Source organism: Anopheles darlingi, chromosome 3 (assembly GCF_943734745.1).
Source record: "Anopheles darlingi chromosome 3, idAnoDarlMG_H_01, whole genome shotgun sequence".
Classification (NCBI taxonomy): Eukaryota; Metazoa; Arthropoda; class Insecta; order Diptera; family Culicidae; genus Anopheles; species Anopheles darlingi.
This window is the reverse complement of record NC_064875.1, coordinates 18,836,201-18,860,124: the sequence shown is the minus strand read 5'-3', so window position 1 is coordinate 18,860,124 and position 23,924 is coordinate 18,836,201. Positions and strand designations below refer to the sequence as shown.

Below are 23,924 nucleotides of genomic sequence, written 5' to 3'. Positions count from 1 at the left end.
AATGGGATGCCATAAACGTAGTTTTGACCAAATGCTCCCCAAAATATATTGTTTTGCAGATTGCAGATACACCTTGACAAACTTGTTCCCAAAGATGTAGTTTTAACTAATCCTCCTTTAATTTTTGACCAAATGTTCTTCAAAAGTTGTCATTTGCAAAAAACGGTTAACACTTTTCTAACCAAAAATCCTTAAAAAGGAACATTTTCTTTCCATTAGCCTCCACATGCTGCAAATAGCGGTGCTTCGTATGCTGCAAACACATTTCTTCTCCATCTCCCTGCGCTCGAGGGATGGAAGTTGTCTGTTTTTAACTATTAATTGCTTGCTGGTTTCATTATTGCTTTCCATCAACGTCCAAGAGCTGCTAGCTATCTAGTCACAGCACCCGGGAGGCATCAATAGTGCTGGAAAAGAAGACCGAGAACACGAGAATGGCCGGGCTGGGTCGAGATTGACTCCACCGAACACGCAATCTTATCTTAATTGCTGGCCACTAACCTAGCCATTGCCTTTCGACCGAACGAATACCGTCACGAATGCTGTGTCTGGTCTGGTCGAGAGGATCAACAACAACAACTGCTGCTGCTGCTGTTGCTGCACAGAGTGAGTGCCCATCGACCGCTCAAGGGGTGCGAGAGAAAGAGAGAGAGAGAGAGACATACGAATGCAAAAGCTGAAAGCTTTTAGAGACCAAATTGGATAAACCTGGAGGACCTTTTCACTTGAAACGCTTTTCCAGCACACTTTTCGGTTCTGTTCAGTTCAGAACACCGCACCCGTGCTTAGAAATCTACATCCGCGCACTCGGGGGAAGCTAACTTTATGCAAAAAAGGCAAAGCGACCGCCCACCGTTCTCTCAATGAGTCTGTGTGTGCGCCTTTTTTGTGTGCAGCATTAGGCCAACTATTAAGCGTAGACTTCATGGAAATTAAAAGTTTCCCTAGCCAGCAGGCGAGACGGTTGGCGGAACATCGACGATAATGTTGAATGTCGGGCATGGGCCAAGCAACCGTGTCCGCCATTCAGCATTCCAGGATACCGTTAATGTGTTTTTAATTAAATTTCAGCGAATGCACGGCGAATAGCTGCGTGGTTCGTCTGCGGGGTCTTAAGAGAACTGGATCTGGTTCGGGGCGGCGATCAGTCGTAAGGATAAATTTATGAGGCTTCTCAACCGTGCAGCAGTTCGTGATGGCATGAATTTGCATTAGCAAATGTTTAGATTTCGCGCAACCAAAGAGCGGATAAAATGTTTGCTTTGGCAGACAACAACATGATATCATCGGTATGGAACATACAAAAAAATCGTACCAGCTAGAGCAACAGCTGCTTGTTCACGATAGCAACTTTCACTTACGGTAAACTATCACTTACAGCGTTTGTAATATTGTTTTCACGCTTTGTGCTAATACTCGTTAGCAGCTTTTGTTGCCACTGACAAAAACATATCAATCTATCGCCAGTCGAGTAAAAAGTTAATAAATTTTAATTAATTTTGAAACGATTTATTTCCGTCCCTTTATAGTCTTATTGTAGACTTATAATGGATCTGTGAACCCTTGTATTTTATATAGCGTTAGTCAAGTTTAAAGTATAAATAAAAGTCGCTTTAACAGTTTTTAGCGATTAAGTTGCTATTCTATACTTGCATATCAGGTTCGATCCGATAAATATCGGGACTTATAAAAAAGGTTGAGTAAGATTTTTTAAGAATTCTGCTTCTTCAACAAACGAGTTTCAAGCGGCTTGTCGCACACCGTACCACCCGGATTGTAGAACATCAGAGTTATCATAAAACCGGATCCGAACATTGCAAATTTTATCGCTGAGCGTTTCGAGCGAGCAACGTTCACTAGTAGTAGTTGCTACAACAATTCGCATTAAAGCAATTGGTACGATTTTACGATCGATCGATCGATGACCGTGCCAAAACGGGAAGCGAAATCGCGTTGCGCCTTGTCACTCCCCCTCCCCTTCCTTTTTCGTTCCACACCAACCGCGTTTCGAGATAATCAAATTGATATCAAATCGGTAACTGTAAAACTCCCTCAGTTTCGCTTCCCGGGGGTGCATTGCATTGGCAATTGCATTGATTTTTCTTGCCCTTGCGACCGGAACAGCCGGAGGAGGAGACACGCGCCCCGACGAATCGGCAAACGTCAAACAAACGCCATGCATAAGTTATGGCGATGATTGCTTGCCGGCTGGCTGGCGGGCTGATTGGTTGGCAGCCGATGGTCGCTTCCTGGTGACTCGACTAGCAGGAAACGGAACGCCATAAATAGTGCACCGTAGAGGCACGGCTTGCGATGACGACTACTACTACCACCACCACCAGGCGAATAAAAATACTTCGATACGTGACAACTACGCGTACGGTGGAAGGCGAGTGTTGCGCTCCGCTTGCGCTTCTTCGTTGCACTTCATCTGGTTGAAGTTAACAATTTTATGGCCTATGGTAGAGGGCATTGTTTTCCGCCACCAGATTTGTAGCTGCAACAACGCGGGGTTCGAAAACAAAAAAAGGATTTTCAATTGCACCGCGGAAGTGTCTGTTGTGGAATGTATTGCAGGATTCCTTCCCTCGGATCTCCTTATCTCCATCTTTCGTTACAAGCGTTAAGCGTCTGCTTAGGGCGCTTTGTGGAAAATGTTTGTCCGATGAACCCGGATAAGAGGAAGGCATTCCGGCATTACTGATGCTTCGATCCTCGTTAGAGCGATCACAACCCCCGAGAACGAGGTCAGCGACATGCCCATTTTATGATGAACGACGATTTATGGCGTACAATTGAAGAGGAAGTGCTAGCTCGATCCGACGAACGATCGAACCGATCCCTGGACCGGGGCAACGTTACGGAAGGCTGCAATCAACTACCACGGAACTACCAGCAACTAAGTAATGGTGCGCTGCCTGTTGGCCGGACCAGCGGAAACAAGAACGACGTGATTTATGTAAACTAAAGCCACCATCCGAGCGGTCCTGGGCAGGTTCAGACTGTGTCAGGTGTGGCTCTAGGACGCGAATGGATGCTCCACAAACGAACTCGAGCTGCCGGAGCGAGCGAGTCGATTCGATTTTCGCAAAAAGACTCACCGTTCCACCCACATGGTGTGCATTGATACTAATTTTCCTTCACGACTGCGTGTGTGTCTGTGTGTGTCTGCTATCATTTATTTAAACATTTGTATTCATTACGTGCGTCGTTAACCCACATTTTCGGCACGGAATGGTACCACCGCAGTTTGCGGCAGTGAATTGGATTAGGCATTAGCATTCAACGCCGAAGGACGAACCAGCCCCGTAGGTGAGCTCGGGGAAGCTACCCGAGAGTTAAAGTAAATATTGTAATACAAACACAGCGAGAGCGAGTGAGAGGGAATTTGGAGCGCTTCATTCGGTTCCGGTGGTCAGCATTGGGCACCATAACTGCATTCATGCGGGAGTGTTTGTGAATCAGGAACAGGAGCGTGCCCAGAAGGCACTCCATGTGGCCAACCCCTTCCCTCTCTCCGGATTGTATGCACGCATTGTCTATGCGCTTTTGGCTGCTGTGCAGTGCTGTGCAGCTTAATAGCATCTAATCTGGGATTGCATTTCGTAATGCATTCTCTCTGTCCGGTGTGTGGCGCAGTAGATGCATTTGCCTTCTAATAATGTGCGGCATTGTGCGGAACGGATTGCAGGTGAAACGGTGCAACCTTAGGCCGAGCTCGACCTGCTCGATTCCGGGTCCTACCACCACCACCAGCCGTCGCAGTGTTGACAGTTATGATGAATAACTGAGTTTCGATGCACCACAAGCGCCTCACTTGCAATGATTGCACACCGGCAACACTACTGGACAACCCGGTGCCAAAATGGTGTTGCCAGCGTGGTGCTGACGAGTGACACAAAAGCACACGTTTCAAACTCCTCCTGTCACCCACTGGAAGGACGTCTGCTGATTTCGTCGACTTTTGACTTTTGACGCAAACCTTTTTGTCACACACTGACACATTGTGTGTGTGTGTGTGTGTGTGTGTGTGTGTGTGTGTGTGTGTGTGTTTGCTGATAGATGACTGTCCGGTGTTTTGGATCACATACCGAGTGTGCGTGTGCGTGTGTGCCTTTTGTGGTTTGTTGGTTAAAACGATGATGGCTTATGCTTCGGTCTCGTGGCAACCATGCTGGTGCCCCGGAGGTACGGTGGCTGACTTAAGCCTTTAAAGGCCAGCTGGGAACCACCATTCTCAGGATCTGGTATCAGGAGAGGTTGCCTTCTCTGTTCGAAATTATGACAAGCATTTCTCGCCGGGAACGGTATAAACATACGGCCAGATCATGTCATGTATTGCATCAACGTAACGACGACGACGATGGCGAACATTTCCTGAATCTCTAGATCGCACCGAGAGAGTGAAAAGCCAAAACAATGTGCTCCAGGAGTGCACCGGATACTGGATGCGCAAACAATGGTCAATGTCAGCGACGACGACGACGACGCCGACAACGACCGAGCGTTACCAGGTTACCTGAGCTAAGGGATCTCGGTGCAGCTAGCACACAATGGAGTCCTTGAAAGCGGCTCCTTCCGGCTCGAATGTCGGTGCATGATGTTTTGTTGAACGCGTAGCTACGCGTAAGGAAGGTCACACACACACCGCATAGATGCCAGTTAACTCACGAGACAAGGTCTCGCCTCTCTCGACACCACATATCAGGGTTACAATCAGGCGGAAAGATGAGCCCTAGCCCGGATCAGGCCACCTGGTTGACCTGTGGTGGACTCTACGGGGCTGAAAAGTTCGAAAAACCCGCTGACTAGCGTGCTAACGAACTAATTAGTCACTTCGGAACCCGTGTGAGTGTGTGCGCGGTCAAAGCATACATTTCAATGCATTCCGTTGGTGTAGGGTAGGGGCACCACCGGGTGTCAGAGCGCCCCGATTGTCGCCAGTAGCCCCCCCTCCCCCCCGGGGTATCGCGCTCCGCTAAATAGCGCTTTTATCATTCTCGTCTTGCGTCGTCGTCGCCGGCGTCAGCGTCGTCGTCGTGTTCTCAGTATCCGCAGTGGATGGTATTATTTTGGCCAGGGTGTCAGGCTCTTGGCTGGTTGCTGGCTGGCAGGCTGATGCCTGGTGCCTGAACACAACAGTATGCGCTTTATGCGCAGTCGGTGTAGCATAGCATAGAAGGCGTTTACGTCAAAGCAGTCATGGCAGTTTTTCGATTTGCGAAGAGAGAAAGGGAGAGAGAACCCGTAAAGGGAGTGGTTCGGTGGAGAGGTGGCAACGGGGGAAGCACGCACCAGCGCGTGATAAATTATTCATCAAGTTGCTCATTTATCACGTTGACCAATGGCACTGACACGCTAACATGATTGACTGACATACACGCTCAGTGAAACACTGTTCTAATCTAGTCTAGTGTTTCCCGTCATCAGTATCACCACCAGCACTAGCCGCTCAACGTCTGCGTGTGTGTGTGTGTGTGTGTGTGCAGCGCTATGTGAGTTCGTATCTATTGGTGGCGCCCAATGTGTGGGAAGTGGCAAGCAACGAGGAACAGCAGAGGCAGAGTTCGTGACCATATCATCGCCCACCGGATCCTGCATACTCGCTCGTAGGGCCCTGAGTATGATTATGTGTGTGTGTGTGTGTGTGTGTGTGTGTGTGTGTGTGTGTGTGTGTGTGTGTGTGTGATGGCGGGGGGTCCTACGGTGATATGACCGTGCCCGATACTAGATGAAAAGGAAATACAACCACCACCATTACCTATTGGGGCACACGAAGATCCCTTATTTGTTCCGTTAGAGTGCAGAGAGACAGAGAGAGACAGAAACAGATAGAGAGAGGCAGCACGGCAGTGGCATCACATTAATACGATTACTATATGATAATGGCACATTTTCATCGCCGCCATCATGCCCGAGCCCAACAGGGACAAGTCAGGGACTCGGGGAAAGCATTTCACTCCTAAGCTGCCCGAAAACGGGTTGCTAATTACGTTTGGCCACAACAGCGCCCACCAACAGCGACCCACGTTGCGCCCAATGCGTACATACGTACGTACCTAAGTGATTGGTGTTTGGTATTGGAAAGTGCAATTAAGTATTTGTTCGCCAATGCTCGCTGATAATGAGTGAGTGTTTGGTGCGCATTCGTTTGGTTTGGTTTGGTTTTGGGCACAAAACAATGGCACTAGCACCTTACTTATTGTCACATCGTTTGGTTTACTGCAACAAGCTGAAACGCTTGTCTCATCACACGAAAAAAAAAATTTCTATTTGAGGAAAATGGATGGAAATTATGAGGAATTTGGCGGCAGATAAAGCATTGACGTACATGTCGAATTAGGATGATTTCGTGCGAATCGAATCATTGGAATGGAATGGCTTAGAAATGGTTTACAGGAATCCTAAACCAAACCAAAATGATCTTGGATATGGCCGGCGCCGGCTCATTCAGTGCCCTTTGCGTGGAAATGCTGTGTACGTACGGAGTGTTGGGAAAGTATTAAGAGAGGAATAGGAATAAGACAAGTCTTTCGAGTTGGTAATTCCATTGTGTAGCCAGTCATGTTGCCAGTTGATCGGGAATGTTCACATCGGTCGGATTCGATTGAAATTCGATTCGATTTTTCGGATTTGATTTGGACGCTGAGTTGGGCACTCCAAGAAATTTGACCCAAAAATACGCTCTCAATTTCGACTGTTCTATTTCACGCGAATTTTGTTCCACCACCAACCAGCAAGTTAATGATGGTGCTGCATCCTACGACATTTCTAGCTTCTTCTGCAAACTCATCGTTCATCGTTTTTTGCTTCTTTTCTAAACTCATCGCTCATAAAAGCGGCAACACTACACCACGTTCGAGGAGATAATATGATATAATGAACAATAAGAAATATAATATACAATAATATGCAGACTAAAGTACTCTCACACGCCAAGATATTTTGAAGAGTTTTGAAAAAAAGAAAATCGCTCAAAATACTCTTACATAATACTTTTTTAACAAACCACGCGAATATGGTGCAACATCAAAGTCGTGCTTAGTTAAAACTGAGTACTTCTGCTATATGAAGGTAAATGCATGAAACTTTGGCTAGAAAGCAAACAGAGAAAGTGTACAGACATTATTACAGTACAGACTATTCAAACTATTTGCCCAATTCTATTTGGAAGATGTCGAAAGTGGTAGTGTTGTCGCGCCGGTGCTATTTACCGGGATATTGACTCTTTCTGAATACAATTCTCACTCATTCAATTCGCACCGAAAACCGAATTCGATTCAATAGCTTTTGCTGACGAAAAGAAGGTCTTTGATTGGGTCGCTGTCGTAGGCGTGAGTGGGGTAACTCCTTCCCCTTTCCCAGATAAACTGCTTTTTACCACGGGATCGCCTCAAATTTGCTGGAAGAAGGTGAGAAAAAGGTAGGTGTTGTTGGCCAGTGTTGGCCAGATATTTTGATTAAGGGTATTCATTCGCATTTTGGTTTGGCCAAAGGAAAGTTGGATGGACGAAGTTTTGCACAAAATCCACCTTCCAAATAGAGCGGCGGGGACCTTCTCTCTAAGCTGTCCAATTGAGTGTTCCATGGTCGATTTCTTGTTCGATCCAAGTGCCGCTATGTTTGCCGCTTGTTTGACACAAACGCACACACACACACACCCCTAACACCCTTTCGCAAAGGTGACTCGGTGACGGTGCCGACTCCCGAGACTACTCGGGGTTTTCGGGGTAAAATGGCGAACTTTGGCAAATTAGCCTTTGCGACGACGACGACGCCGCCATCACCGGACCGGTTCGTTCAAAAGTTTTGCCGGCAATTCAACACAGGCAACGCGACGCGTCGCGCGTCATCGCCCCCGGGGTAGAAGGGAAATGTCCTGCGGGGTCTTGCCTGTGGGCGGCGGCGGCGGCGATTGGGAGGTTTTACTTTGTCATTTGGCGTGCGAAAGCGGACAAAAGTTGGGCTAATTGAGCCGTGAAACTGGAATTTGATTTCTGTCCGTAGCGCGTACCGTTCAGTACCCGAAAGGGGTGGGGGTTGGCACCGGGTTGAGGTCGTTTCCATCGATCCGATTCTAAAATGGGCGACCAGACCAGAGGACACCAAATCTGTCACAAAACTCGGAATGGATTCGGCATCCAGATTCGGCACCATTTTGTTTTTAGTGCGTTTTTTTTGCTCAGATCAGTTCGGACTGGTTTGTGTATTGGTTGATCCATTCCGTGACGTCATGTGGTAGCCATCACTAGAGCGATGTTGTTGATGGTGGCTGCGTGACGTAGCACGTGACCGAAACGGAGAAGGAGAGCCACTTGCGTCCATTCCACACAACGGCCATTACACGACGTCTATAAGACCACAACAATTTGGCGACCCCCCCGGGCGGGGTGTGCGGTTCTCTTTTTTCTTCTCTATGTAGGTGGAATGCAAAATTGTAGCCACACCATTTGTGCGGTAAATTTGCGTCATTCTGCGGCAAAACGAATCACGGCGCACCACCTGCTGGCCTATCGGGGTGGCTATCGGTGCAGGATCGATCGTTTTTACCAAGGGGGACCGCAAACTCCGGTGGAGCTCCGGGAGGGAGTCTCCAGGACTTGTCCGGGCACTTTGTGAAAAATAAGATTTAATTTCATTAATTCTCAGCGGGGGAAGGGAACGCAGCACGACGTCCTGAACGGTTACTGGTGTCGGATCGAAGGCTAGCCCTGTGGAGGAGGTCGTTTGCTTACAAACGCAAACATGGCCCGGTCCGGAGTCACGTTGACACCCTCGAACTCGAGGCCGTGCTTCGTGGGCAACGCGGTGTCGGTGTTGTGTGCGGTTATGTGACACTTCGTCAATCCCTAGGAACACACACACACACACGCGCGCACACACACATAGAGTATTTGAGGCCTAAATATAGGATTATGGGTCGTGGCGGTAGTGGAGAGTGCAAAAGAGCACCGTAATGCAATGGAATCTGGAGCCGCTAACTGACCGACCTGGACTGACACCGAATCTATTTTGGACAGACTAACCTCCACGACGACGAGGATGACGGTCCGGACTGACGCAATCACGGGGACGTGGACCAAGCGAAACGAATTGCTCGAGGGCCGGATGACATTACAGGTGTCACACGGTACGTCCCTTTGTCCCTCCAGCCCATACATATCACTTGGTCACGACCACGACAACCACAATCAATCATCAGTCTCCGGAACGGAAAACGGAATCGGATCGGATACAGCAGGCGGTGACAACTTGTCTCCTGTCCCCGGGAAACGGGGCGACCTTAAAAACCACAAAACCACCGCTTCTGGCGGACAACCGACCGATCGGTCATCAGCCCACAGCCACAGTCACGCAATTGTAATAGTGGCCAATTGGACTTGGGAAAATGGGGAATACACGAAGCGCCAAGTCAAGTGTCCTGCGGTCGGACGATGCACCTGAGGAAAACCATCGAACGTCAGAGCCGGGAGCTGACGTCGGGAACGAGCGTTCCCGGCTTCGGCGCTTACGTTCTCGGCAGCTTAACGACAACCAATTGGTGGATTTGGTAATGCAATACCGCGTGGGCTCATTAGTCTCGTCGTAATGCCAAGCCATGGCCGGGCTAGCCACCTCCATCCATCCATCCATCCATCCATCCATTAGACCCGCCGCCCGCTGTGGGCGCTGTCGGCTATTAAGGCGCTTGTAACCGCAACCGTTGGACATTCGTATTCGTAGCCGCACTGCATGGGGTCGACTATTTTTAGTTGCATGCAGCACTAGCAGCAACCGAAGCGCCTTTTGCCTTAAATTGGGCTTCTCCTGGGGTTCACCCCCGGGGCACCAGACACATTTACGGTCCGCAATTTTCCGCAAAAACGTACGTGTTCCCACGATTTTACCGGCAATCGCCGGGGGTTTTCCCGGGACCGAAGCAGGCTACTGGATTGTTGGGCAGGTTCCCCACGAACCAGGAAGTTCTGGAAGGAACTCTGCTCTGCCATTTTAATGAGCCTAAGTTCAATTAAAACTGAGGATGGTTTGGAATTGATATTGCAGATTGCGGGGTTTCTGGCACTGGTTTCTGGTGCTTTTGTGGTACGTGTACCACCTACGAGGTTCGAAGGAAGTTCGCTTTAATCGGTGCCACGTGACGTTAGGGTTGCTTTCAATTTCACTCCAAAAAGGCACCCAAGATTGAACCTTTTCTCCACCGCAAGTTAAAGACACACACACACACGCTGCCTAATTTACCAAATTTTAATTAAACTGAAAGCCACGTAGGTCGCTAGGGATCGTCAGTGATGATCAATCAGTCGTCGAAGTCGTTTGAACATGAAGCGACCGTCTAGCATCTCCAGCTTCAATTCAAGGGCATGATTTCCTTCTTGGGTAGCGGAAGGATTCATTTCCGGGCACACAAAGGACACCATAGCCCGCTGGCAAAATCTATCTCCAGTTGGTCTTTTCTGCTCGATGCTCCACGGAAAGACAACTTCCAGGATTCCGTCAACGTTCTTCGCAACAACATATTGTGCAAAACATGTTTGCTGAACTTATTATAGCGCTTGCCCAAGGATTACCCTGAAGGTGCACACAATGCAGTAGCAAAGTTTTGCCACCGTCGAATGCAACCGAGCGCACTGATTGCAGCAGCATTCGATAACACGATACCGGCGCGAAAGCACCGTAAGCGTAAATGTTGCCTTCTAGGGGCCCTGAACTGCTCATTGGAATGCAATCAAATAAAACATTTCATGGAAAAGCGTCCAACCGTCTGATTGTCCGTTCGTGGCGTTCCATGCATGAAATGCCCCGGATCCAAATATTGCACGGATCGTGTCTGTTTCGTGTGCTGCCGTGCCGTTCACCTGCGGCGCTGTCATCGTAGTCAGGTCGCTACACCACCGGCAGGCAGCACAAAACCCGGCGATGCCACCGAAGCATCAAATGCATTTCAACGCCAACACGCCAGTCGTGCGCTCGCAAAAAAAAAAATCAAAAAGCCAAAAGTGCACCGGTAAAATCACCTCCCTCCTCCACCAGCAACCCTCGCTTTAATTGGATTTCCGTGCTATTTTCCTTGTCTGCCCCAAAACGCGCGGGGGGACATCACCGAGAATCGACACAGAGGCAGGAGGTGGTGCAGCGCCCCAAATGGATAGGTTTTTGGCGTATCCAGAGAAGCGCGAATCGGACGAGGCGTGAGGTTGCCTGCTGTTGCTGCTGCTGCTGCAGAGTCCTACCTAATTTGTTCCTGATGCCTGATTCGATCAATTCGAAGGTTCGATCGATTACAAATCGTATTTTTATGCAAAATTCCGGTTCCTCTTGCGCACATTCCGGCAGCCAGCCGCCAGGCCGGGCCACGTCAGTGGAACCATGTCAGTGGAAAACCAATTACTCAAACCCCTACCCCCAAAACTGGGCGTTTGATCTGTTTGAAATGTACGGCAATGGAGCCTTGGAATGGTGGAACTACAAAGGGTTCAGTTCAGGCTGAGGGCATCTCGATAATGAAGCCGTTGGTTTTGAGGCGAAAATGTGATGATGCCGACCACCGGACGCAATCTGACTCTGACGCTGATTTATTCATTGAAAGGTAGCCTTCGGACCAGCCAGGACATGTGTGTTTGTGTGTGTGTTGAGCCTCGCTTTGGACATCATTTGCATACGTTCGAAGCAATGTAATTACAAAATGAACCAAAATGTATCTTTTTTTTTTGCTTTCTCTCTATTTCTATCTCTCTTTTTCTCTCTATATATCTCTCTCTTTCTTTGCTCAATACAACTATTCAATACAACTAATGATTGACAGCAGATGCTATAGTGCGGGCTACTCGTGAGTGACAAACAACGCCCGGAACCGGAATGTCTTGCCATTTCGCTTTCCTGACAGCCGCAAATGGAAAATCAACTTCAAACTACTGGCAAGGTCTGGACACCTCCTTACGGAAAACGAGGAAAACTCGCACAAATACTTGCACGCATCCCGATATACAGCAAATGTTCACACACGCCTAGGGGCAACGAACGACGTCTAGCAACTAGCATCGAGCCAAGAAGTTTACGCCAAGTGTTCGCGAACACTCGCCAGGGCTCACGCCGGTGTGGTGTGGAAATGGCGAACACACTACTCCGTTTTCGGTAGGTGAGAAAGCTCGAAGAAATGGTGCTGGCGGGATGCACGGATCAACACGCATCTCGTTGGATTCCACACGTTACGTAACGAGTGAAATGTAGGACGACCATAACCGATGTCGATGACGATGGCAGACTTCTCGCCAAAAGCTGGGTTCTGTGGTGCGTTCGTTCCGTTTTCGCTCGATTTTAAGGGGGGGGCTTCGGTATTTTATTTTAATTCTTCGCATTTACTTTTCATAATTTTTTATGAGTGCTTATCTTTTCAAGAGTATTGTGTAAAGTTTTGGGATCAATCGAAGCAAAACTGACAAAGATATGGATTTTTGAAAAACAGTGTTTCATGCAAGGCTCAATGCATCTCGCAATTTTGAATAGCGATTCCCAAAACCTACGTTTTCAAAGTCGGTGCTCATCGTAGCATAGAAACTATTGGACTGATCGATTTGAAATTTTGAACACATAATCTTTATACTGTTTGCCGGGGTAGCCCCGTCCAGTTTTTGTAAAAATTGTTGATACTTTTTTTTGAAATATTTTTTTTAATTATGTAAAGTGTCGTTTTTTGAGGCAATATCGAAAAAAGCATCACTTTTTCAACTTCAAAAATCTGCCAAAAATCGAAAAATGGGAAATTTAACAAAATCGCGACGGGGCTACCTGGATAAACTTATAATCTAACAAAAGAATATCCATTTGAATATTTCTGATTACCCAGCACGTGGCTACGATGGGCACCGCAAAAGGTATTTTTTTGCAAACTTGCCTTTCTATATTGAATGCCATGAACGTAGTTTAGATCAAATCCTTCCCAAAATAGAACCAAATATTCTTGAAAAGTTGTTGTTTAATATGACATTCACTTGAAAAAATTAAGTTGAATGGTTTCTGCACTAAAAATCGTTAAAAATAAGCCTTTTTTTGAAACCGCAATAACCAAAGCCCCCCCCTTAAGCTCGATCCTCCATTTCTCTGTTCGCAGACGCTTGCGCGTGTCTGTGTGTGTGCGTGAGATACGGAGTAGAATCGTGAAATAAGCTACACTCCTAGCCGGTGCTGCTGCGCCTTAGTATGCGTGCCAATAGGTACGCCTGGCGACAGAGACGTTTATGGTATGATTACTCAACACCCCACCACCAGCAGCATGTGAAGTGGTTTAAATATGTTGCCTACTCAATGCCTTCGGACCACCATCAAATCAAAGTCCCAAGTCGCCTTGGCGGTCCCTCCTCCCACTATTCTCTCTCTCCGTAAGGACATGTATCACTTTGCAGACGAAATTATCGACATTTTATACAGCCGCAGGCGGGGACCACTGTCGCTGTCACTGCCCACGCAAGTCTGTCTGCCAAGACGGGAAACCCGGAACCTGCCAGCTGCCAGTCCGGGATCCGGGCCGAGCCGGGCCGAGCCGGGCCGAGCCGAGTGCCGAGACCAAGTGCCGGTTGTTTGGTTTCGACAAATGGCTTTCCGCCCCCGTACGCCCGTGGGCCCGTGGGCCAACCGAAGTGCAATTGCAATTGACAAACGGCACTCTGGTTGCACTCGTGGCGGCGGTACGGCCTCTCTTTCTCTCCCGCCCTCCAGGGACCCCGGTCTCTTAAACGAGTCTGAGTCATACGATGTTGGCATGCTTCCGGCGTGTGTGTGTGTTCGCGGCGCAGGGGCAATGAGCAGTTTAAGACAGTTTTATGATGGACTACTTCCGGCCTCCCACGATCGCGAGGATACATTTATTTGTTTGGGGGTTTGGCCATTATGGACGGTATTCAGGGCGGGACTCGAGCGCGATTTGCGCGAAATCGAACCCTGGCAACACTTGGTTTGCCCCCACCCCCATTTTGTGCGATGTGATCGTGGCAAGTGACAAACGAGATGCCATTACACCCACCCACGGCCCAGTGGCCGCGCTTTCAACTCGCCCATGAATTATCGCTGCATTGTAAGCCCCAATCCTTTGAATGGATATGCTATGTGCGGCCATCTTAAGTGCAATTTTATGCCAATTCGCAAGCACCACTAGCTGGCAGACGTGTCTCGATGTGTGTCACGTAACGACGTGTGTGGTTTTGCGGTTGGCCATTGGCACCCACAAAGTGCCAAGATCTTCACGACTTCACTGGTCACAGTCACTGCTCATCAGCTTCATCAGCTTCAGTATCGCTTTCATTACCATCATCGATACGTCAGCCGTCGGCCGGACGAAGCGATGACGTCGATAATGACAAAGGCGGCGGCGACGACGACGACGACGACGACAGCTGCTGCTGCTGCTGTTGCTACGTCACACATCTCAGCAGCTCATTTCGTTTCATCTCATCGCATCTCCTCGCATCTCATTCCAGACGATCAGAGACACGATCGATTGCCGCTCGAACGCTCCCCTTGCTATCTGTTGGCATTCTAATCCGTCCGTGGAGACCGAATCCACGACCGAACGACTGGGGACCCATTGATAGCTGAGCAGAGAGGGCGGGAGGAGGAGGAGGAGGAGGTTTCCGTGACATTTTCTCTGTCCTAATGAATCCTGGACCGTGAACCATAAATTATACCGCCCGATAGTAGCGTTCAGCTCTTCAGGCTGTCTCTCTCTAGCTCTCTCTCTCTCTCTCTCTCTCCAGTGGCATTATCGTTCTTCTTTGCCTCCGGTTAGCATGGGCAGCATGTGTTTTTTCTCTCTGTTTCCGTTGAGGACATTTAGCGTGTAAGCCAACGGGGCCGAATGTCCACACTATTAAGAAGAGATAAACATGGGCCCGTCACATCACAAAGGCCGTCACCATAGGTTCATGGCATACATGGCACACACATGCACACACACGCACACACAGCTACGCCCACTCGTCCTACTCGAGAAGAGACGGTGAGGAATGGCGTAACGTGGCGTGAGGAAGCATGAGGATAAAGGTGTCGGTGGTATCGAATGGCCTAGGCCATTGTTTACCGTGTGTCTGCCGTGGTCCTCGGGTGTATAGTTATGGTTCCTCTGTATCCCCCTCAGGACAGTGAACGCCAACGTCATGCGGTTAGTGAGCTGAGCCTTTAGCTAAGGATTGTGAACGTTAGCCCAGAGAGCAGAGCATGTGGAAACCATGTTCGGAACCATAAGCAGATGACAAGTAGCGTTCTGAATGTTGCTCGGATGGATAGGCCCGGTCGAATAACGTCACTGCCTCTAAGGTCTATGGTCACCGCCTGTAGGCCTCGAATTAGCATCAGCGCCGTGCAGGATTAGAAAGTTAATATTTTAATTAAGATTGATACGCACCACCACCACCACTAGCAGCTCTCATTTGATCTTTTGTATTGTCTTTTGTAATTTCTATCTCTCTGCCTCTCACACTCTCTTTCTCTCTCTCTCTGGAATCCCATGCGGAGAAAGCTCAATCTAATTACGCACCGAACGGAAAGCCTGATCGACACTAATGGACAGAATGCCGGGGTATGAAAAATCCTTCATTTTGTAGCCCATTTTAATGTCAACGCTATCGGTGGTAATGGTTAAAAATGGTATTTTATGAAAATGCCGCTGCCACCTCCATGCAACTGATTCCGCTTTATCGCTTCGTCAATACGCGGATATAACAGGCTTCATTGAAATCGTGACCACAAACCGCTGTTTAATGAAATGATTACGTGCAATAGCCCGCCGGGGGGGAATCTATCTCGGTTTTGACAGCCTTTCAATGCTGACGCAACGTAACCATTGATCCGGATAATCTCTTTTTTCGCGGTAATGCGCGGTGACACAGAGAGAGATCCCATAATCCGGAGTGTGGATTATGTTGCGGGCAGGCACCATTGCATTGGAGCGGAATTCCGCGAGCTGTCAAGCGAAATTCTGCAGCGAGCAGAAATCCCAGGAATTCCATGGTTCCTATCGGTTCTATCGGCCTATTATGGTAGCTAACAAAGTGTCTTCATACTCGTTTGTTCATACTTATAAGTGTTTCGCTGGACAATATTTTCGCCACTCCCCAAACTCGCAAAAGATGAAACGTTTGCGCCAAGTAACTAATTATAGGATTAGTATGAGGTGGGCGTGAAGTTATGCGCAACAATTACGCTCGTTATGTACGATCGGCTGTAAACTGGTGGCACTAGGGAAGTACATAATCCTTCAGCAATTTATTTGCGCAATTGCGGATCCATTCTGATGTGCACTGTGCATCTAATACATTATCATCGAGCGCCTGAGTATGTGTGTGTGTATGTGTAAGCATGTAATTTGTATACATCATAAACAAATTGTCCCAACGATTGCTCACTCGACGTGATAATCTAGCGGAGAGGATGAAAAAAAGACCTGAACTGATCGCTAGATTCCTCTTCGGATGCGCTCTGGCAGTTCACCAGAAATACTAGAAGTAGTTTGACAAAAAAACTCCTTCCAATGGAATCCCAGAAAGGTTAGAGCGCCGATGTCGATGTACCGGAGCCCAAAGCAGATTGTTTCAGCGTTGCTATCGCGTGCCTTCCGTTTCTGGGAATGTTACTCAGCTCAAACATCGTCGTGAAGGGAATTGACGGGGGCCCCGGAAATTGCGCAACAGGTGATCTGTCTATCGACCCTCTTACCACTCTCTTGTCTCTCACTCTCTTGTCTCTCACTCTCTTGTTTTTTTTCTCGCTCTCTCGCTCTCTCTCTCTCTCTCTCTCTCTATCTCTCTCTCTCTCTCTCTCTCTCTCTCTCTCTCTCTCTATTGGTCTTTCCCTTTACCGTGGAGACCATTTCGCGTTTTATCGCGATACTTCCGGCGCAGGTTCCGGGAAGGTTAGAGTACGGTTGCGGTTGCCCAAAATTAGAACCACCGACAAAGCACATCCAACATCCGGCACTGTCACCCCGATGTCGGTATGTCGCTGTGAGTCGCCGGGCGAAAGATGATATGCTGGAGGAACCCCAGCCCCAGCCGGAGCCGAGCAACCGTGGGCCGCGGCACGGGCCAGGGGCCATTAGCATAAATTGTCAATTTGCCACGAAAACTCACACACACACACACACACACGCACGCGTAGCTCGAGAGGGGAGGTTGCCACCTGCCATCGGGAAATGCTGAGCAGACATTCACTCTTTTATTTCATGATTCCTTCGATCTTGTTCTGTCCACGGAATGGCTACGTATCCCGGGAGCTTGCTGTGCGCAAGACACGGCTTGACGTGTCATCTCACCGGAGCAAAATCTTCGGATTTACCCCAAAAACGGGTTCAACACTCGATTCGGTGTTTACCAGGCGCCAGGTATTGGCACAGCCCTAGACTGTAAAGCCTCCTTAACTAACCTCGCCAATCAAGCCAAGGATTTACTTTGAACCTCGGCGGCATCGCAGCTTTTGACCGTCATTTGTCCTCAACCATCGATCCCAGCGAACGAACGAACGAAAGTGCTCGCGTAATTCTTCTCGCGACTTAACCGGAACACCGTGGGTTATCTTCGAGAGATCGTTCCCGGGCTCCAGGTCTCCCCAATCCATGTCACGTAGCGGCTTACGGGCTTCAATCTGTACCCTCCTTAACGAGGTCGAGACTTTCTCGTACATGGGAAGACTCTACCATAAAGGTAGGCTAATGTTCATTGAAATGCATGACCAGCCGGTGCCAGTGCCAGTGAGCCATTGTGCACATCACGTAGCCCGGGGACTCCGCCTAGCTTACCTGTAGGATTTAAACTCCTGCTCCTGCTTCTTCTGTTGCTTATCATCTTTCTTCCTCCTTGCTGTTTTTCTTTCTTTCTTTCTTCTCCCTCACAATTGCTGACACGATAAAGGCTGTCGGAGTGAGGCAGAACCGACGGCGAACGTCCACGTCCTAAAACGGTCCAGACCGTGCCGTGCCGTGCCCGGTGCCCGGTGCGCATTGCATGCAGCAACCGGAACCGGAGAAGAAAATCCGTCAAACGAGGCGACAGATCATTAAATGTGGAAATAAAACTCCCACGCGACCAGCGAAACCGCATCGTTGTGAGGTGGCGAGCAGAAGAGGAGATTGTGGCCTGTGGACTGTGGACTAGCTGGCTGGGGAGGGCCAACAGGCTAGCTTGTCATCAGCCATGACGAGCGAACACGCCAATTGGGGTTTCCTCGGTTCCTAGGGCAGAAGCGAATGAGAATTCAACACGCCAGCACCAGCACACACACACGGACACACGGACACGGTGGTGTGCCACATGTGACTCTCGAAACTGGCGCTGAGCACGAGGATTCACGTGATGATTGTCTCCTTGTCATCAGGACACACGGCAGTCGTAGTCGCGAGCTGCTTGGTTTTGGTTTGACATTTGCGCGCGTGCGATCCGGCATGACCTCCAGCATGGCCAGGTCGGCCAAGAGCCAGAGCCAGAGCCAGAGCCAAAGGAGCCCGTTTTGCTAAACCCGTCGCGCGCTCGTGTCCATGCGGCAGCATTCCATGCCATGATTTGATTGTCGTAACCATTTTTAGTAGAGTAATCGGATTTCATTTCTCGCTAGCCACCACCAGCCGCTAGCAGCGACGACATCGGCGGACGGCGGAAGGCGATGCACTAAAGACGCGAGGCCGAGGAGGTCGGTTCGTGGGGTGGCACTTGTTGGCGAATGGCGTGCCTTGAGCACCCGTACCCGTACGATCTGTCGTCCCGGGGTCCTGGATTCCACGTCGAGCGCGCTTTGCTTCGGATTGGAAGCGGTGGGCAACAGGATCCAAGGACCCGGTGCTCTCATGGTCACAGCGTCGGACCTGACAGTTCCGACGGCATGTACAGTATGTCCCATAAAGGGGTGCGATAATTTTTTCCGGCTACTTTTCAACTGTATTGCAACTTTTTTTTATGCGTTTAATCGTGTAGATCATTTGTCCTTCAAATGGCGTACGACGTTGTATTTAAAAAAAGAGTATGATGTAGAGTTTGGTAGTTGTGCTCGTGAATCCTCGTCGAATCCAATTGCAGTGCCTGTTGACTGTCACGAAGCATCTGTACATCGCAGCTTTTACAATGATGCGATGCTTCAAGCGGCAATGTCCTTGCAATCCGGATTTGAGAGAATAGTGAAGCGAAATCCAATATGGCTCCATTCAGAGCTGGCGTGAGGTGTCTTTTGGATACTAGACAAGTTTAATCTCTGCGACAATGTAGTTGTTGCCACTTGTGAGGAAGAAGCAGTCCTGTGACTATTTTAGTTCTGATGAGAAACTTTTCTCCATTCATTTGGCATCACATTTTTCCACGGATAGAAGAATATCCTTAGCTAGTATCGCCCATAAATCCTGGGGCTAAATGAATACTGTGATGTCGATATAGACATTTTGCAGAGCTATGATTTCCCTTCGATAAGATCAAAGTTAGGTTCCATAGACCATTGAATTGATTGATTCCCAGAGAGTTATACTAGAGAAAAAAGTGTTCTTCAACGCTGAATGACATACCAAGGGATTGTGTTGTTTGCTGCCCTGTGGAGCAACATATAGGGTTTTGTGTTTTTAAAACAAAGCCCGACAAAAAAGCTTCGCCAACTGCAATAAATGGGTTTGGGTTCCTTTTGTTTCTGCAACATGGATCCGTACTGCTTGGGCGAAGTGCGTGCGCACGCTTTCGATGCCATCATTTGAAAATTGAATTTCGTTCGTGTTTCATTTCGTTGGCCAGAAAAAGCGCAGCAAACTCGAGAGGACAAAACTCCCCGGGAGAGGAATTTGATTAATCCCGCACGCCATAGTTTCGCTCGCCCATCTCTTTGACCTTTTGTAGGCGCTCAGCTATTTACATTCTTGGAACAACCGACGGTTTGTCCTTTTCGCTCGTCGCCCGGGGACTCAAGTGCCTTGCCCGGGACTTGCCCGGCATTGTGGGCGTCTAGTTGCGCGCGTCTTCGCGCAATACCAAAACATGAAGTTCACTACTACTACCTCCACGTTCTACCAACGGGGACTTACCGATCTGTGGGACATCGTACTGCCGCTGGCCGCGTGTACTGCGCAGCATCATCTGGTTGGCAACGCTGTGCGGGATGGAGGGCATACTGCTACCACCCTCCTGTGCTCCTCCTCCACCACCACCTCCTGAGTCAGCCATCATCTTGTTGCGACTGTTCGTGGGCGAGGCGCGCTTACTGTTGGTCGCCGTCGCCGTACGCTGCAGCTCCCGATCGGTCTCGGTGTCATCTTCGCCACCACCAGCACCACCACCACCACCGTCGTCATCATCTCGATCGTCCATACTGGAGCTGGAGCTAGAGGAGGATGTGGCCGCCCCACCATCGGCGTACTGGTGCTGTCGATGTTGCTGCGCAGCACGAATGTCAAAGTTGGTCTGCACACCGAACAGCTCTTGGAGGGCACGCGGTGGCTGCGGTCCAACCACCAGCGGTCCGATCGGTCCGTGGCGTAATACCGCCACCGGAAGGTGTGCCGGTGGTGGGCTCAGCTCCGGCAGTTCGTTGCTCGTCACGTGGCTACTGACCGGACGGAGCTGATGATGGCTGCCACCCATCGTTATACTCGCCACCGGTAGCAGACCATTACTGTTGCCACTGTTGCTGATGCTGATGCTGTTGCTGCTGTGGATGCTGTTGGTAGCGCCACCGTGGGTTAGCTTCTGGTGGACGGAGCCAAGCATGGTGCGCACGTTAGTACTGCCACCGCTGCTAGCGCCACCGGACACTCCGGGCCGCATCAGGTCGACACTGTTCTCTTCCGCCGCCAGCAGCTCCGACATCGAGTCGAGATCGTCGAGCAGCTGTGCGGAGTCGGCGGATGAGGGGAGTTGCGGTGCTGCTGCTGGTGGTGGTGGTGGTGGTGGGGGCTTGATGTAGGCATCGCGTGCCATGTGCAGCGAGTAGGAGCTCGATACGAGCAGGCTCACGTACGCCAGGACCGGCAGCAGTGCTCGGATCATTTTTCACTTTTCCACGCAACACGCACGCACGTACGCACGCACGCACGCACGCAAGAACTCACACACACACGCACGCACACGCACGGTATATTGCTGCTATACAAGGCGCCCCCCGCCGTCTGCTCTCTGGTGCCCACGCGGCACGCACACAAACACTCGGCACGCACGCACAGAGCCACACACAAACACACACACACACGCGCGCGCCCTCGTCTGGAGGCGCGAGAGTGTACCCTGAGGAGCTTCCTCTGAGGCCGCGCGACTACTATCTGACGGAGCTGAGCCTGCGTGTACGCGGTGAGAGGTGAGTGTTGTAATTTCGTGGTTATGGTAAGGATGAGAAGAAGGAGTAGCGGGCGGGGTGGCGTACCTTCGTACCTTCCCGTGGGACACCTTCCCTGCGCTCGTGAGGGTGGTTAGTTCCTCGCCAAGCCACACACACACACACACACACACGAACGTACACACAAGTATACTGTTGCGACGGTAACGGTCTATAGCAACAGGTTTCTTTCCTTCCCGAGTATCTCTCTCTTTAGTTTGGGCGATTCGATGACTGCCTTTTTCTCGTCTTTTTCTTCCCCTTCTACTGCTTTTTCTTCTACTTCTTCTTCTTTTATTCTTTGTCTCGTTGGTGCACTTCACGGCGATCCTTCAAACGCACACAGACATACACTCACACCCAGATAGCACTTAGCACAGGTAAGGCGGAGGACGGTTTTTGCAGTTGGACGATGTTGTCCGTCGGACGTGGGACGAGTGAATTGCCCGAAAATTGGAATACCGTTACTGGCCGGGTGTTTGATTAGAGAGCGAGTGCACTCCCGAGAGCTTCTCAGGATGGACGTGCTGCTCCACGGCAGCAGCAGGTGTTGTTGTCGGAGTTGTTATCAGGAGGGACTTGCTGTTGGGAGAATAGTAAGGACTACCTACAGACGTGGACGCCTTTGTCCAGGTTCCGTCCAGTAGAGTAGGAAACTCAAGGGGCCCAAATAGTGAAGTGGGCAAGACCTTAGGGGTTGAAGAGAGACTTAGAAGAAGCTAAGTTCAATCCAGCTTTGGGTTTAGGCTACTCGGCCAGGATGCTTGGCCATGTGTGTTCCGAACGGTACCGCCGGTCGTGTTCGTGCGAACATTCCACTCAAATCTACGCGCGCTAAGTAGGGATGCCTGGTCTGGTCCGGTCTGGTCTGGTCTAGTAGCAGTAGTACAAACACTCGTTGGTCCGCTCTGGCCACTGCTTGGGATCTTGGTTTGACCAAACGACTTCCGTGGCTTCGTCACTCGTCGTCTTTGGCTTCGTCGTTGTCCTCGCAGCAGTTCGCTGCATTACGAAGTCACTTGTCCAGGCCGAAAAGGCGAAAGGGGTCGGAATTGTAGGGTGCGGAGTCGTGAAGTAGTGACGTAGTCCCTTAGTACCGCCGTTACGCCTTACGACACTTTAGACGTTGAATCAAATGATGGTTCGCGATGGTGAGCGCACACAGGACGATATCATTACCATCGTTGGCCACATGCTGGCTGGCTGCTGCTTTTGCAAATGCACACACGCACACACACACACACCAGGACACAATCACACATACGCACTGGTCGTGACACGCAATTGAAGTTGGATCAGATCGTTGGAAGGATAATTACAGGGAGCCCTCTGCATGGTTGTCTTCTCTCTTTCTCTCTCCCTCTCTTTCTCTCTCTGTCACTCTAATTCCGTTGTTCGATCGATCGGTTGGAGTCACCAGAATTCAGCACACACACACGCACACACACACACCACTCACAAGGATATACACGGAGACACACAGACAGAGACGGACGTCGCGTACGTCAGCAAATCCGGGTGGTTCGATGCGCAGCGTCTCCGGATCGATCGGATCCGGATCGATACCAGCAGCGCAACAGCGGGGCTCGTATCCTCCTTTCCTTCCCTTCCCTTCCCTTCTTCGTTCCTCTCTTTCTTCCCTTCTTCTTTCGCGGATCTCGGATCACCACTCACTGCTGGCGAGCCACTTTCGCCACCACCGTCAACAAACAAACGAACGAACATCAACAAACAACAAACCAACCTACAGCAACAACGACGACGACGACGACAGTAACAGTAACCGACACAATACTCGTCCAAGCAGGAGGTTTCAGGAATCCCGGATTCCGCCGAACGCGGCGACGTTCACGCGGAAGCACAACACAGACCGAATCCGAGAATCGAGAGAGAGAAGCGGATGTTACACGACACGGCGCCAGTGGCCAGTTACTTCTTCTTCTTGTTGCCGTTGCTGTTGCCCTCTTGCTGGTTGCTGCTGCTGGTGCTAATGTTGGTAATGGCACGGCCGCTGACAGTGTTGTTGTTATTGCCGTAACCGTTGCTGCTGGTTTGCTCTTCCTGCTGCTGCTGCTGCTGTTGCTGCTGCAGTAGTGGTAGTGGTAGGAGGGGGTAAGAGAGACCACCCTGGGAGGCCGTTATGGCCATGACGCGCGCTTATCGTACCGTGAACACCCTACTAGCCTCATCGAGGGATGGAACGCGAATGGACGAATCCGAACGGTGCTCAGGACGCTTTTACTCCAGCCAGCCAGCCAGTCAGCCAGGCCAGGCCTCGTCGTCGTTGTCGTCGTCGGGAGGTCGATTCGGCGCCTTCGGTCGACTCGGAATCGGGGACTCACTTTCGGCTCGGTTCAACCCACAGTAGACACACACAAACACGTACGTACTGACGCTGCAGCTTCGAAAAAGGATCGCAAGCAACGCAAGGAGGAGGTCCGACGGTCCGATTCTGACGGCTTTTCCCCACCTCGTTTAACCCCCCCCCCCCCCCTACGTGTTTTCCCACCGTTGTGCGTTGGTGAGTTCGCGTGAGTTGGTGGAAGCGCGTGGTCGTAATTTTCGGCTCCGGCTTCGGTTCCGCGTCACGACGGGACGGGTGCGTG

At 50.1% G+C, this 23,924-nt stretch overlaps 1 protein-coding gene across 1 annotated transcript in view; it reads right to left on the bottom strand.

The window, feature by feature from the left end:
• LOC125953472 (uncharacterized) overlaps nt 1–23,465 on the bottom strand; it is a 67,476-nt gene extending 44,011 nt beyond the window's left edge. The window contains exon 1 of the mRNA XM_049683083.1: nt 20,036–23,465. Within this exon, the coding sequence (XP_049539040.1) occupies nt 20,036–20,996 (961 nt within the window). The 5' untranslated portion in view covers nt 20,997–23,465. The remainder of the gene's footprint in view (nt 1–20,035) is intronic.
• Nucleotides 23,466–23,924: the final 459 nt, after the last annotated feature.